We start from the raw sequence: 16,953 nt of genomic DNA, 5'->3' as shown, positions 1-16,953 counted from the left end.
CGGTTGCTATAATTGCACTTCCTGGACAGAATTCGTTTCGGAATTGTATATGAAATGTCTGCCGTTCATGGTGAGCTTATCGAATCGAATCTTAAAGTTAGTGCTCCTTTCTCGGGCGTAATTGAAAAGCATTTTTCGGGCTGTTTGCACGCGTGTTGAATAATCATCACGAATTGCATAAGACGTATCTTTAAGCTTAGGTCCCGCTGATAGAATGTTTGATTTAACTTTGAAATGCCCGAATTTCACAACTATAGGGCGCTTTTTGTCTGCCTGGAATCGCCCCAGCCGGTGCGCTCGCTCAATGTCGTCAGGATTTAGGTTAATGCCAAGTTTCTCTGAACAAAAGGAAATAATCTGGGTCTCGGACTCTGCCCAGGTTTCGCCTTTATTATCCTTTATTCCGAAAAAAATCAAATTTGACCGGCGAAGGCGATTCTCGGCGTCATCACATTTGTTGGTAAGAGCTTTGATTTCCGCCGAGAATTTCTCAATACTTGTTTTCAATGCGCAAGAAGACGAGTCGTTCGATTGATTATTCTCGACAACTTTTTCCAGTGCGTCGACACGCGAAGACAGGCGGCCGACCAGACCTTCTATATTAGTTTGGGCAGCGCGGATTAGCGAAAGTTCTGCGAGAACAGTGGTTTGGGACCGCTCCAGGCGGGACAGTGTGTGTGAAATTGAAACAAGGGATACAAGTTCGTCACCGTTAGAAGGGCCGGGATTCAGTTCCACATCCCCTGACATGACAAGCAAGAGCGATACCAAATTGACATTGAGGCAAAAATAACATGAAAAACACAACAATCTGCGGTAACAATCAAGCAGGTCAGAGGGGCACGACACTGCGACCAAAAAAGGACTACTGGTTCGGAGGCAACTATCGAGAGGGAGGTAACTAACCTGCGCAAAAAGGAGCGGTTTCATGACCTCGTTCGTCGCAGCGGCATGCCCCGAATGGCCCCAGAACGGAAGCGGTATTTGTAGGCAAGGCAAAGCTGCTGAGGTGGCAGTACTGCGTGGTTGCCAGGCGAAGAAATCGACTGTAGCTGGATGCGGAGGATTCAGCCAGTCTTCTGCTGCTCGGTCGCTATCCACAGGAGGCTGTGTAGCAGCGTCATCGGGTTGACCAGCGGTGGCGGGATCGATGAGGCCGAAACCGGAATGTAGCGGCGCAAGGGTGCATAGCAGGAAAGCCTGCGCAAAAAGGAGCGGTTTCATGACCTCGTTCGTCGCAGCGGCATGCCCCCGCTGGTCAGCCCTCTGAGCTGGTCAAGTTTCTGAGCTGGTCAAGCCCTCTGAGCTGGTCAAGTTTGTGGCGAAGGCATGCCCTCTGTGGACTGTACTGCGGGCAGGTGCACAAAACATGGTCAATCGATTCTTCGTGGCCGCAGTGGTCACAGGTTGCGGTGTCGATCATCCCTATGCGGAATGCACAGGCTTTGGTAAAGGCAACGCCCTACCACAGTCGATATAAAAGCGTGGCGTCTCCACGGCGAAGCTGTGATGGCGCTCGAAGACTTAATGTGGGATCAAAGGAGTACAGTCGCGAATTTATTAAATGTGGCTCATGCCAATGCGACGCATTGCACTGCCGAGCAAGCAGACGGAGCTTCTATGCTGCGTCAGTTATAGAAAGTGGAATTGGGGCATGGTGCTCCTCAGTATGGGCTGAGCGGGCAGCTTGATCGGCCCGTTCATTGCCGATAATCCCGCAGTGACTTAGAAGCCACTGGAAGGTTATTTCATGGCCTGCATCACTTATATGGTGTAACGTCTCTGTAATATGAAATATTAGTTGCTCGTGCGGTCCGCGTCATTAAGGTGACAGTAGAGACTGTAGTGCCACCTTCGAATCGCAGAATACCGTCCACTTGTGTGGCGGTTCATCTCCAATGTAATGAAGGGCAGTAAAGAGCGCTGCGAGCTCTGCTGCCGTCGATGTTGTCACGTGAGTCGTCTTAAATTTGATTGTTGTAACTTTCGCTGGCATGACCATTGCCGCAGCGGAGCTGTTTGGCAGGACATATCCATCAGTGTAAATATGCGTAGAGTCACGGTAGTTCTCGTACAAAAATAGTAGCGTGAGCTGTTTAAGGGCTGGTGATGATAGATCAGCCTTTTTCGCGATGCCAGGTATTGTGAGGTTGATTTTGGGCTGAGCGAGGCACCATGGAGGAATCGAAGGTCTCGCAGCCGGAGTGAAACAAGCTGGCAATGATTCATCATATGCGGTTATCGTTTGGCTGAAAGATGTGCGTGGTATGTCCGCTGGTACAGAGGCTAAGTTGTGACGAGGAGTCCTGGCTAGATGCCTTATATGGGTCCTGAGCACTTCAATGTCGATCTTCACAAAGTGGTCTCTAGCGATTGCTATCGTATAGCCACTGTTGAAGCCCTCTGAGGTAGACACATCCGGAGCGCTTGAGCCTGAAGACGTTGTATTGTGAGTAGATTCGTTTTGCCTGTGTTGGTTATTGTTGGTAAGCTGTATCGCAGAAAGCCTAGAAAAAGCACCCTGCACAGTTGTAACATGGCACTTGTCGACATTCCCCAGGTCTTGCCAGTGAAAAACTTGAACAGGTGGCAGATGCCTATCAACCGTTTTTTCACGTATGATACGTGAGGGCTCCATGACCAGTCCCTGTCGATTATGACACCTAGAAGAAACCTGTGCGATCGAACCCGTCGCATTATTTGGCCATTTATCATTACGCTGTAGTTTGTCATGGGTTTGCGCGTAAATGGCACTAGTGCGCATTTCTCGGAGGAAATTTCCAGGCTCGACTACGGAGGTACTTAGCAGTTTGGGTGGCGGCTCTCTGAATTCTCGCTCGCAACTGTAGGCGTGTTACTGCAGACGTCCATATGCAGATGTCATCCGCGTACATTGATAGCCTGACTGTGGTTGGCACGTGCTCAAGGAGAGCAATTAGGGTTAGGTTAAATAACACAGGGCTAAGTACACCGCCCTGGGGGACGCCGCGGTAGCTATAATGTACAGAAGTATGGCCTTCTTCGGTGCTTACAAAAAAGGGTCGCATGGAGAGATAGCTCCGTATCCATTGAAACATCCGACCACCCACGCCTACCTCTGCGACAGCAGAGAGGATGGCTTCATGCGTAATGTTGTCATACGCCCCTTTGACGTCGAGGAATAAAGAAGCGCAGAGACGCTTACGGCATTTCTCATGTTGCTCGCCATGGCATCCGGGTAGGTGTTGTGGTACTCCAAGTACCACTCCAGGCGTCCTAGGACCATCCTCTCTATTACTTTGCCCACACAGCTTGCCAAAGCGATCGGGCGATATGAGAGTTCCAACGGCGACTTGCCAGGCTTTAGCAGTGGAACAAGGCGACTTGTCTTACAGCTTGTTGGTAGCGTGCCATCTCTCCAAGATTCATTGTACTACTCAAGGAGAACACCTCTCGCTCGTTCCCCCAGGTGACACGGAGCTCTGTAGGAAATTCCGCCAGGTCCTGGCGCTGATGTGCGGCTACACAAAGCTAATGCTGCCTTAAGTTCGTGGATAGAGAATAATAGATCCATGCGGTGATCAAGTGGTGGCGGACAACTACTCGAAGGCGATGGAATGTTGGTAGCTGTGAGTTGGCCGGATAATCTGGCGCAGAAATCCTCTGCCACGTCAATCTCCGATCTATTTTGAAAGAGGGCAAAAGCCTTGAATGGGAATCGCCGTACAGGGAGTGTCCGGAGACCACGCACCGTTCTCCATAGTTGCGATAAAGGCTTGCATGGATCTAGCGACTCACAGAAGGCAGTCGCCCGTTGCGATTCGAGCTTGTCTAACCGGCGCTGGATCTTCTTTTACGTGCGTCTGGCGGTCCGTAAATTGTCCATTGTCTTCGTACGTCGGTATCTTCGTTCAGCATGTCGTCGGATTGCTCGAAGCCGTTCTAGTTCCACATCAAATCCCGCCAGTTTCGAAGAGCATGTGAGAGTACGCATAGTGTCTTGCACCTCGTTGATTGCCTCTTCCAAGTCCTAAGCTGGATTGGCGTCGCAGTGTTTTTCCATGAGACACTGAAATTTAGGCCAGTCCACTCTTTGGGTCGTATCCCGTATTTTGGAACGGGACAATCCCTGATCTTGACGTACATGGGGATATGGTCGCTTCCATGCGTCTCTATGTCCGCAAACCACCCTGCACGTCTGACAAGGCTTCGTGAGACGAAAGCCAAGTCAAGACAGCTCTTTTGTGTGGAGAGACGTAGAAACGTACGACTTCCATCATTCAGCAGCCAAAGTTCATACTGGAGGCGAAATATACCAAAGCTCTGCCTCTCGCGTTGATCTTCGGATTTCCCCAGAGTGTATGACGAACGTTGAAATCTGCAATAATGACCCAGGGATAGGGAGTTGAGGAAAGGATGTCTCGTAGTCTTTTGTGATCAAATCGACTTGGCGGAGATAGATAGGCGTCCACAAAAGTAAAGGTCAAATTCTTTTTCCTTACGTTTAGGCATATATATTGATTGTCGTCATAAGGTGGTACAGGCTTATGAATGTAGGTGAGTTCTCGAAGAATAAACACCAAAACCTTACTGTTTTCACCAACAGTTGCAGACATAAACGATTCATAGCCAGAAAGTTTGATCGTGTTAGTTCGGCTCGCAAATGGTGATAATGGGAAGCGTATTGGCATACACGAAGCGACGGAAATCCGAAATGCGCGCTCTGAGTCCGCGGGCATTCCACTAAAAAATAGCTGTTTGTCGGACCTCATCCCTAAAAGACGGTGGTTGGGGAGCCATGAGCTACTCAAGGGTTGCCAGCACCGGACTCAGAGCGTCCATTACTTGTAGCGCACTTCTGGCAGGCGGTGCGTGCATAAGGTTTAGCAACACGCGAATGGCATTCATTAAAGGCCTAATAAGAGCTATCACTTGCCCATCTGTTTTCCGCCACTCCTCGGATACAGCACCTTGCTGCACTGTTCTTCTGCGGCTCGGTCGCGAAAGTGGCAGCCATTCCTTTGTACAGAGAGATCTGGCAGTTTTCTCCCGTCTTCGCCGCACTTTCACAGCGGCCTATTTGTGGGTAGAGCTGTCGCTCACTATTTGTTTAAGAATGGTGATCTCTTTCTTAATCTGGGGACATTCTTTGGAAAGGCGCAGTGATCACCCTAACAGTTCGGACACTTCAACGTGTCTGCGCTGCAGTTGTCTTCTGAGTGAGGTACGGCGCATCGTGGGCACACGGCGGAATTTCTGCAGACACCCTTCACATGGCCAATCTTCTGACAATTGAAGCATTGCATTGGTCTTGGAATAAATGGTTGAACCTGGTGGCGAAAGTGGCCGACCTTCACGTAGGGTGGAAGGCAGTCGCCTTTGAACGTTAACCTCGCACAACGTGTGTTGCCGAGGCGACCAACATGCACAATGACGTTCTTTTCGCTTGCTGGTTTTATGAGAATTGGGAGGTCTGCATTAGGAATTTCGTTGTCAGTGTAATAGATGACTCCTGTTATTGTGGCCCCATTCGATGGCACGATGGAGGGGTCCTTGATGTTTCCCAGCTGCGTTAAATGGTGTAGTATGTTCAGCGCGCTCGGGTTCATCACATCGATTGTCAGGACGTTTCGCCTAGTGTTTATCCTGACATCCTTGATCTCGTTCGGCACGGTGTTTACACGGAGAGTGCTTGCCTGTTGAGGACGCGCAGGTTGTCAGTATATAGCGTTCCGCGGCACAAACAGGATGGAGTGAGGCCATCGTTGAGGCGCTGTTTTCACGGTGTTCGAGCTGGATGCCGAAGATGCGTTGAGAATTCTTCGTTTGGCCTTGCGGTACTGGACAAGCCGGAAGCTGTCTTCCGAGGACTCGCCACCTGATGCAGAGTACAGCTCTGTGTCCTCGCTATCACTCGACGTATTTCCTCGCTTCGATCGAACCGATGTCCGCGGGTGGTGAACGGGAGGGTCCTCGGGGTGTTGTACATCCATCTCCGCGATGGAGGGGACCCCACAAGTGCAGTGAGAAGTCCGGAAAAGCACAGAGACGGGCGAGATGTGTACCGCAAGTGAAGCACTTCAGACTTTCTGCGCAAGTCAATGATATGCCGCTTGGGACTGCCCTTGTGGCTGATCACTTGCAGAAAAAGAAATGAAATAAATTTTAAGAAAGTTCTTCGAGCATTGACATGAAGTGGCATCAAGTAAATTATGGAATATTCAACAATAATTTGTGTGTTAATGGATAGTGTAAATCGCTACTGGTTTCCATTATTTTGCTTCCCTATTTGTTTAAACGAGTTGCATATTCTGCCGTAGTTTATCGCACAATTAGTCTAACTAAATAAACTTAGGCTTTCAAGCGTCCATTTTCTTAGATAAATACTTTACGCCTACGCGGATGCCGCAGAATTTGGCAGCATTGATGAGAGGGATGTGAAAAAGAAAAGAGAACGAAAGAACGAAAATAGAAACGAGAATAATGAAAGAGTAAACGAAAGAAGAGAAAGAGAAGAGGCAAAGAGAAAAGGCGAATGATAAGAGGAGGAAGAGTGAGCTTTCGCCATTCACCTCTTAAGAGAGATGGTAAGAGAACCTGTAACTTTTGGGAAGAGTATGCCACATAATGCTCCGTATGAGTAAGCATACGTGTAGGAATACCGCAGAGCAGGGGAAGAGGCAGAAAAGTATAACCTGTCTTCCGTGTATTGTTTTTATGAAATTATGATTTCATAAACTATTATGAAATTGATTTCCTGAAGCCTGCTTATTGCAGTGGCAGATATTTTTGGTCTCGTGATCTTTTCTTCGTCCGCATGCTGACAACCTAGTCGTTTGGCATACGCGTGTATTGGGCTCTTTATACAGGGGACGTCCCACGTGATTTGTGCCACGTAGCTTGTAGGGAGCACACCCACCCATTTCCTCCCGAGCATTCAAGTACAGGCACGTACAGCATAGCAGAAAGAGTGATCGGAAATTTTTGATGATGACCTACAATTTTCCGATTGAGAAAAAAAAATTGGAGGACGCTTAAGCTTCGCCTTCAAGAGTGGGACGCGACAGCGTTCCCGTCGACCCGCCAAGGGGTCGACGGGAACGCTGTAAGACAATGCGCTACGGCACAGCGATCACTTACGATGCGCCCCGCATCGGACTTAGCGCCCACCTATCACGCGGTGAGCGTCGAGCAACGCAGCGTTCGGCGCGGCAACGAAACGTGCGCCTGAGCGAACGAAACGAACCAAAGAACTCGGTGTCTCGGAGGGGAAACGATCTACGCCAGCCAAACGTCGTGATCGGCACGGGCAGAGAGATAGATAGTAATCTAAACCGGGAGCACGGCGAAGCGTCGTCAGGGGAGAGGGAGTCCCGCGACGCGCCTGGCAGCGGTCCCAATGCGCGCGCGGCGCGCCTCCTGTCGGGGCAGCGCCGTACATTGAGAGGAGGGGGTCTTCTGTGTTTGCCGCAAGATGGCTCTGCGTGTGCGGAAAGCGCAGAAGAAATGCAGCGGAAACGCACTTCGCAACTCGTGTAATTGTGACTTCTGTACGTTACATGTTCATAATTACCGATATACACCGCAGTATAACTTTCCACGGCTCGTTTCGAAGGCAACACCGCATTCACTAGAGGCGCGTTTGCACCGCTTGGAAGCATCGAACTCGTGGCTGAGTGGTAGCGTCTCCGTCTCACACTCCGGAGACCCTGGTTAGATTCCCACCGGGCCAATCTTGGAAGTTGCTTTTTATTTATGAAGCGCCTGCCGTGATTTATCGCTCACGGTCAACGTCGCAAACGCCGACACCGACGCCGACACCCGACGCCGACGACACCGGCTTTTCTGCGACACGAGCTCCTTAACGCTATCGCGTTAATATAGTGCGACTTGCTCCAAGCGACGGCAAATGACATTACCTTGGTTCTGTCCAACCACGTGGTGCTCGGACATTGCGATAGCAATTATATGGAAGGCGCATTTCTGCCGTCGCCGTGAGGTTCCGTATAAGGGCGAATGAAAGCGTGCGAGGGGAGTTGACCATTGCGGCTCCATCTCGGCAGCGCGAAAGAAACGAAAGCGGGGAGGAAGCGCGCCGTCTTCCGTAGCCGGGGTACATGCTCCGCGCGGCCGTATCTCGAGAGCCATCTGCGTGGTTGGGGGCGGCTGGTAGCTTTGGGCGTGCTGTGTATTCTTTGTGTTGATGCGATAGACAACACGAATGTCACGTCGCTCGCTGCTGCTCCTGCGTTTCCCCGCGACACCGTTCCGACAGCGAGTTCATGCGGTCACCGGGTGAGATGTGTTAATGTTTGCTTGTGCGCGCTGTTGTGACTTCGGGGTGAAAGACGAACTCATTCCGTAGACGAAGAAGAAACGAAAAAAATTATACGATATTTACAGATAGTGGATGTTAGCGTACAGGTAGCAGCAGGAGCGCATCAGACCGACTGGGCGGCGGCAAGCGACTCTCTGTCCTCACAATGGGCCGGTTCTCCCTTAAATCCCTTCGGCGACTCCTCGTCGGCAGGAACCGGTTTGGGCGAGTTCTCGTCGACGGAAACCAGGCGGGGCAGGGTGATGATCTCGCCTGAGTCGAATTCTTTATTCGTCTCGGAGATGGCAGGGCCCCGCGGAGATGGCTGGGCGCTCCTTGAAGTCGCTCCCGTGTCGAATTCTTGATTCGTCGCGGAGAAAGGGAACTCTCGTCGCCTCGTGGTCGCCTCGTGGTGGCCACGTGGTGCTCGTAGAATGGCACAACAGTGCGTGACAGCGTGCTTGTTAATTTAGTTAGTATGGCTGTTTACGAGTTCATACGGCCGATAAAACTACTTTCCTAAGTAGAGTAGTTTGCTGGGTCAGTTTGTGCATGGTGAACGTATAATGGTTTTCAGCAAGTACGGACGCGAGCACAAGTAGAAACGGACAGGACAACGCTGGACTTACAGCTGAAGTTTATTGTGAAAACATTCCACAAATCTCCACCACGCATGCGTATACAACCAAGAACAATAACAAGGAAATTTGTAGTCAATTATCAACAAAAGTTATACACGTACACAAAAGCGAAGTCACACCCATTCATGACAAAGCCAACAACACGTGGATTAACATGATACATTTAGAAATTGAAGTTCTTTATCATTGATATGAACCGAAGGTTCACTCACACATGTATGCGCGCCCAACTTTTTTATGCGGAACGCTTCGCTAATTTCTCTTTCCAGTTTACTGCGCTCTCTCCCCACTATCGATATATTCTCAAAAACTGGTCGGCATTCGTGCTTTTTGCAATGCAATGGCAAGTTCCCTGCTGTACCTGTAGGTAGCAAATAGCGATGCCCACGCATGCGGTCATTAATGCAACGACCTGTCTGGTAGATATAGGACAGTCCGCATGAGAGAGGTATGCGGTACACAACCGAAGATGCACAGTCTTTGTGAAAAAAAGTGGTGTGCTTTTTTCCACAGCCACTAGTCGCATCTTTCTTCTCTCCTGTGATGCTTTTGCACAACCTAACCAGTTTGTTCGGCGCCGAAAACACTAGTGTGGCGCCATTCCTAGTGGTCACCCTCTTACGAGACAAGCCATGCAAATACGGCATCACTACGACCTCTTTTTTCTGTGAAGATTCATTGTCGTCCGTGGTTTCTTTACTTTCCTTACTTCATATAGCTGTCCACTAATTTGCTATCGCAATCCATGCTTCGCCTTTCGGGCGAAACTGCGGCTTGTTTTTTAATATTGGCACAAATTACGTGGGAAACCCTGTATACGTCAGTTTCTAATAAAACATGTTCAGTCCATACTCTCTAAGCCAAAAAGGACTAAAACGGGTATGGCTGTTAGTCTCTTGGGGGACTAAATGACCTGCCACAGATTTTGAACCAATTTTGGACTAACTGCGAGAGCAAATGCGGCGGCCTAACTGGGGCAGCAACTACTGCAGACTAAGGGTGCGATCTTGTACGCGTTCCAAACTCGAACGGAGGCGGTCCGTTCTTTCCGTCGCGAAATTGGCGGTCCGTTCCGTTGCGTTCGTCCGATAGCAGACAACACGGAATGATTGACAGCAGATATCACTTCACAATTGACGTCATGGCGTTCGACACCGTTCAAACTGACCAAGCGTGTGCGGCTCGGTGGAACGGACCGCCTCCGTTCTATTTTGGAACGCGTACAAGATCGCACCCTAAAAGTGAGGGCAACGTTTAGTCCCTCCCAGTTAGTCCCTAGAGGATCAACGGTTAGTCTGTTAAAGTTAGTCCACAGGGAGCAACTGCAAGAGCAACTTTTAGTCCATCCCAGTTAGTCCCTAGAGGATAAACGGTTAGTCCCCTTAGGTTAGTCCACAGAGAGTAACTGCAGGAACAATTTTTAGTCCCTCCCAATTAGTCCCTAGAGGTTCAACGATTAGTCTGTTTAGGTTAGTCCACAGGGACTAACTTTACGAACAACTTTTAAGCCAGGGAGGACCAATGGTTGGGCTGGTTAAGTTAGCCCAGAGACTATCTGTTCGCCCTTCTCTGGAGAAATGTTCTTCCTTTCAAGTACTTCCACTAAACCAACAGTTGTTACCCCAAGATTAAATGTTGCCCACCATAAAGGTAATGGTTATACCGCTTTAATGTTCTTCTAGAGGCTAACGGTTCAAACAGGAATGATTAACATTCAATCCGAAACAATGTGTTTCGGATTGAATATAGTGTTTGGAATAAATCATACTTTTCAGTCATGCACCGAAATCACTTTTCCAATGGTTCCATGTTGCCATAGCTTTTCAAGCAAAAACAATGATCGAACTCAAGTAACCCATGTTTATTTTTAATTACATATTGCCACCATCTTGAGCCACAATTAACAAAACAAAAAAAGGAATACTAGCACACAAATGCCAAGTCCTTGGTATACAGTAATGACATATAAATACAGAAGATAAAAAAAATTGACTGAAAATATGCAGCAGTTCAAACAAAATAAAACAACTCCAAAGTATACAGCAGATGAAACGTGTCATAGCCAGAGTAAGGTCATGAAAATAAAATTAAGTCAGAAGCAGTCACAGTCAAATATAAGTTAGAAGCACTCTACAATAACCCCGGAATGCAGAGACCTAACTTGGCTCGAACTTGACTTCTGGCAGTCTCAAGACAGCTTCGCCGCGCGTCGTAAATCGTGCTTGATCTTGCGGACGACTTGCGAACGACTTGGCTGCGTCGAAGTCCGCTCAAGTTTGAAGTCTGCTCCCGGGCTAGCTTGAAACTTACTTCGTGTGTTATTCCAACATGGCAGCCTCCCGAACGGACGTCGCGCGGAGGTTAGCTGCTTTCGAGTTTGCTTGCTACGCCATGGATACAGCATTTTCAGAGGTGCAGCCCTTGCCGAAAATTCCGCGACCCACCCTACATGACCGAGGGAATCCGATGGAGCTGTACGACGACGAACAATTCCTCGGATTCACGAAGAACGCCGTGCGACTTCTCGCTATGTTGCCTATCCGGGTAAGCGGGGACAACAGAGGACCGACTGTGTGCCTCCCATGCTGCAGTTGCTGATGGCTGTGATATTTTACGGCGCTGGCACGTTTCAGTCACCGGAGGTCCGGTCCACATTCCTCAGTCAACAGTGTGCCGCGCAGTTGGAAAGGTGACTCTGCTCATCGCGAAGCACCCGCGCCCGATGCTGGTGCGCTTCCCGCAGTCGCGGAAAGATTGATTGCGAGCGTGTTTTCTCATCTCCTGTGACTACACATAATAAAAAGTCGCCCAAATAAGTCAGTCATGCAGAACATGTGCGCTTACCAGTTTTGTGGCGCTTTCCCTTTTCTTCCGCAGCTTCCTCTTTCCGCTTTTGCTTCAGGTTGGTCCAGCATTTTTTCAGTTGCAGGTGATCGCGCCGCGTAATCCCGTGGTTAGCATTCTAATGTTTTGCTATTTCTTTCCATGTCTGATTCTTCTTGGTCAACGACGCGACATCAGTTTTCTTGCATTCCACAATATGCGTGTAGTCGTTCAGGAGTGTCGTCGGCAGGCTCTTTTCGTCTTCTTTAAAACGGGCTGCCGTCTTGCGTTGCGGTGCATTCTCTTGGGAGGAGACCGTACGTGAGTGCGACATTTCAGCGTCAAAGCCTGTTGACAGAACAGCAATTTCATACCAAATGCGGCGCGCGGCCGTCGCGCGAGCCCCACAACTTGTTTTCCTAACAGACGACACTTTCCTAGCAGACGACATGCACTGCCAGTTTACGATATCTACGACTGTGCCGCACTCTCCCTCTCGTTGTTCTCGACAAACCCTCCATGCGAAGCAGACAAATCGTTTGCACGTGTCATTTTATTTATTTATTTTGTTTTTTATCGGGTGTTGTCACCCATACGGGTCCGGGCAGGGGACTCAACGGCGCTCGGTACTCTTCGTTCGCAGCACATGTTGCAGTTTCTTTCTTGTTTGTGACTCCGGCCTAGCGCGTTCGAACAGGTTGGCTTTTTCTTCAAAGGGTCACGTAGCCCGAGCAGAACACGGGCTGTCGCCTTCCTGCTGGAATGCCTATAGGCGAAAAGGGACGCGCGAGCTCCCTCAGAAACCGACCGTATGCCTCGTCTCGGCCTCTTGTATCCGGTTGCCGGCCCAGACGGCGCATGAACGCCTTGCGGCAATCGAGAACAAAAGCCGTTTAAAGACCACCATACGAACCAACCATTTCGTTCGCTTCTCTACGGCAACAAACATGCAACAAGACCGCTGAGTTAAAGATAAACTGAAACCAAAATAAATGAGACGATAAAATTGATTTGCACTCAAATGCACTGTCGCCTAAAAGTGTAGCGGCGACTTGAAAAGATGGTGAAACCTGCAACTCAAAAAGCGCGCCAAAACACCGAAACTTGAAGACCACTTAAATCCGCCGGGAACGCGCGCGTTCCGCAAGCAACACTGCCCATCGCAGCGGCGGACGTAGCCAGATGGAATAAGTTTACGCAAACTATACTTCAGCACTTATGCCCTGCATGGTGCAAATTTGGAAAGATACATACTTTTTTTGCTGTACAACGTGCCTTGCGCTAATAAATTTATTGTTTACCTCGAACACAGACGAGCAACCTGCTTTTGTATTGAAGCACAGTCTTGACGAAGCAAGTCAGCTTGAGCGTCTATGAAACGCGAAAGCCGACTTGGGCGTTTTGAAGTCCGCCTCTCCGACTTCGTTAAGTCAAGTCCAAGCCCGATCCAAGTTAGATCTCTGCATTCGGGGATTAGTGTCTCTTTAATATCCTGGTCAGATGGGCAAACCTAGGGCACCTTGAGTGAATTTAATTTACTTCGTTGAGTGTCACTTCAGCAGCAGGGTGCTAGGTGGCAAACCAAAGTGCCATTCAGGAATACTGAAAATGATGCTACAGTGAAATCTTAATATAATAAACTTCAGGGGACTACAAAAAATTGTTCGTTAATATGAAGGGTCATAATAGCAAAAGCCCCAGAATTAACAATTCCGTACATCAAGCCATAAGTGTGTAAGTTTTGACTGTGTGGGCCATCCACAAAAACTTTAGAGTTGGCCCTCTGCCTATTCTGTTGCTATTTTCCATTGACTCGGCCACCATATACCACCAAAGCACCGCGGCGCACATGAAAGTGACGCTGTCGACAAAACCACAGACAAGCTCCCAGTCGCCTCCAAAGCACAATGTTCTTTTTTCTTCTTCTTTTCTTTTTTGCCACTTCCATTGCCGCATGCGGTCACAAAACCTATTATGTTGTCACCTCCAGAAAGAACAAAAGAGAAAAATTGGAGGCTTATAAAGGTTAAGCCCAGTGGATAGCGTATCCTTAGCGTTTGGAGGCATCTTGACCGCATACACGCCCGGCGCAAAGACGCTGGCGCGGTTGTGGGCACAGAGACTGACACGACGGCGGGCGCGCGCCGCTTCATCCCTGGCGTGACGTCACATATCACGTGATGCAGCGACGGTGGCGCCGCCGCCGCGTCGCGCGCGACGGCGCGAACCGAAGCGTGGAGGCCTCCGCCGGGCGACGTCCGACGGCGCGATATGAGGCCCCATCTGCAGCCGGTGTGACGTTATCACGTGACGTCACATCATGTGATCTCACTTCAGGGCAGGCACGTACCCAGGGGGGGGGGGCCGGGGGGGCCTGGGCCCCCCCCCGAAATCATGTGGCATACCCCCCCCCTTCCCACCCACGCCACCACTCCTCACACATTCCTAAAGCGCCGCCAGACCAATGTTGAGACTTGGCAGCTGTTCATCGGTCAGCATTATGCTGCCTTTTTCACTCCTTTTAGATAGCGGTATAGTTATCGGCATCTCTTGTAATGTGAAGGAAAGTTTTCTCATAGATTCCGCACCCGCGCGATTAACTCGAGATGCGTTCAGTTGTCACCATCTATTCAACCATCACGCGCATAGCTGCTGCTTTTGTTAGTTCAACCTTCTTTGTTTAGGCTGATCCTGGGACCAGGAGAGGGATGCGACTGTTACTCAGCTGGCCTGTACTCTCATGGAACGAGTTGCGGCCGGAGAAAACGCCAATTGCGTTTAACGTTTGCCTTTGCTTCATTATTTCCTTGAATTACGGCTAGCCGCGACGCTGGCAGATGCCCGGAACCATATACACGTGATATGGGTTAGATAAGGTGGGAAATAAAATAATGTGAAATAGTGTCCATCATGAAACCCTGCAATAACCCTTAAACCCATAAGCAAGATGACTGTCGCCCGTTACCTTGTCTGTTTTTTCCTAATTGTATAGCACTTTTCGTGCAAAGGTGGCAACTGGAAACAAAAATCGCAAGGAGTTGGAAATTAAGCGATCTTCTAAGGGAGAGAGCCAAGGCAACAACCAAACTGCAAGCAAAAGCGAATAATAAAAAAGTTAACCGTTGTTTATGAGAATATTTATGGATCAACATCTCTTTATTTGAAAAGGAAGTAGAGAAAACGCCGCCGGAAGTGGAGAACAATTACTTGTTTTGAATGACGCTTCTACAGTTATCGGTCGAACAGCCTCACGTAGCCACTTCTCTGCTGTGCTTAAGTGGGTGTTTTTCTAACCTTTCGCGGTGAGCGCAGTACATCTAGAATCGCAGAGTCCTGCGCTCTACGTGGTTGTATGGGACTGACAGCCGCACAGCGTTACGCAATTCGCGGAACTGTCAAAACTGATCCACAAGGCGAAAATAACTGATATTCGAAACTATAACATGAGAAAGACTGAAGAAGCCGTAAAAAAATGAACCCAGCCTGAAATCAGTAAATAAGAAGCCTGGCATAGGACAAACCATGATGTATTCACTAAAATATACGAAGGATAATATCATAAGCAATCTCGAAGATATAGTAAAAGCAGCGGAAAAATTCTAAGCTGACCTGTATACAGTACCCAGAGGAGTCATGATACGTTACTTAGAAACATTAATGAACAGGATACAGAAACTCTCCTATAACTAGCGATGAGGTCAGAAGGGCCCTGCAAGACATGAAACGATGAAGAGCGGGTGGAAAAGGTGGAATAACAGTCAGTGGCGTAGCTAGGTAGTCTTGCACCCGGGGCCCGTAGGTCTTCTGTCACCACCCCCTCTCCCCCTAGGTGTAGCCGGCAGTAAGAGGTGTGTCTTCAGACGTATATGACACCGCCCCCCCCCCCCCCCCCCCCACTGGCCCCTTGCACCCGGGGCCCACGGCCCCCCTGCCCCCCTGTTGCTACGCCACTGACAACAGTCGATTTAATCAAATATGGAGGAGACATAATGCTTGGAAAACTGGCGGCTCTTTATACGAAGTGTCTATCGACTGCAAGGGTCCCAGAAAACTGGAAGAATGCAGACGTTATACTAATCCACAAGAAAGGAGACGTCAAAGAATTGAAAAATTATAGGACCATTAGCTTGCTCCCAGTATTAAATAAAATATTTACCGAAATAATCTCCAATAGAATAAGGGCAACACTGGATTTTGTCAACCAAGGGAACAGGCTGGCTTCAGGAAGAGATACCTTACAATGGATCACATCGATGTCATCAATCAGGTTATTGCGAAATCTGCAGAGTACTATAAGCCTCTCTATGTGGCTTATATAGATTACGAAAATGCATTTGATTCAGTAGAGATACCAGTAGTCATAGAGGCACTACGTATAATCAAGGACTACAGAACGCTTACGTAAAAAGCTTGAAAAATATTGCTACATGCCTGTGGTATTTGTTTGTTTGAACGAGGTACGTGGGCGCCATCACTCCAGAAAAGAGGAGGAAGAACGAACTGGGCTCGCGCTGTGAATCTAACCGGTCAGCGCTGCAACCGTTGTTGTAAATATAATCTGTAAATAGTTTCTCGTTTTACTGACTCGTCCTTCGCGTAAGAATATCTACAGAGGTTCTACAGCTACCTTAATTCTACACAAGAAAAGCAGGGACATACCTATAGAGAAAGGGGTCAGACAGGGAGACACAATTTCTCCAAAGCTATTCACTGCGTGCTTAGAAGAATTCAAGCTATTAAACTGGGAAGGCTCAGGAGTAAAGATCGATGGCAAATATCTCAGCAACCTTCGGTTTGCCGATGACGTTGTTCTATTCAACAACAATGCAGACGAGTTACAACAAATGATTGGAGACCTTAACAGAGAGAGTGTAGGGGCCGGATTCTGAAATCCTCCTAACCTTAGACCGTTTCCTTACCTTCCGCAAGGAGCCCTCCATGCTACCTAAACGTTAGGCGCCCTCGGAAGGCCACCGCGAATTCTAAAAGCTTCCTTTCGCCTTCCCTGCGGAAGGAGCGCCTCGCCAAAGGAAGTGTAACGTTAGAGGCTTCTGGTTTCGAGATTACCCACAAAAAATGCGAAATATTTGTAATGAGTTGCCGAGACAAAGTGCCGGGACTGTTAAAATTGCATTTCTACTTTTATACTGGGGCATAAATTACATTTCTTTGGTTAATAACGTAAAAATGGTT

At 48.8% G+C, this 16,953-nt stretch overlaps 1 protein-coding gene and 1 long non-coding RNA gene across 5 annotated transcripts in view; one reads left to right on the top strand and one right to left on the bottom strand.

Annotated features, from left to right (window-relative positions):
• The window catches only part of LOC139054481 (SH2 domain-containing adapter protein D), a 75,109-nt gene extending 73,861 nt beyond the window's left edge, over nucleotides 1-1,248 (bottom strand). For all 4 annotated transcript variants that reach the window (XM_070531513.1, XM_070531515.1, XM_070531510.1 and 1 more), the window contains exon 1: nucleotides 907-1,248. Coding sequence is in view for 2 of the 4 variants with exons in the window: in XM_070531510.1 (XP_070387611.1) it covers nucleotides 907-1,224 (318 nt within the window). In the remaining 2 variants the exon portion in view is untranslated. The remainder of the gene's footprint in view (nucleotides 1-906) is intronic.
• LOC139054483 (uncharacterized) overlaps nucleotides 1-16,953 on the top strand; it is a 37,709-nt gene that overhangs the window by 7,318 nt on the left and 13,438 nt on the right. The window lies entirely within an intron of this gene.

This window comes from Dermacentor albipictus, chromosome 1 (genome assembly GCF_038994185.2).
Source record: "Dermacentor albipictus isolate Rhodes 1998 colony chromosome 1, USDA_Dalb.pri_finalv2, whole genome shotgun sequence".
NCBI classification, from domain to species: Eukaryota; Metazoa; Arthropoda; class Arachnida; order Ixodida; family Ixodidae; genus Dermacentor; species Dermacentor albipictus.
The sequence above is the reverse complement of the archived record's forward strand: the minus strand, read 5'-3'. Positions and strand labels throughout refer to the sequence as shown.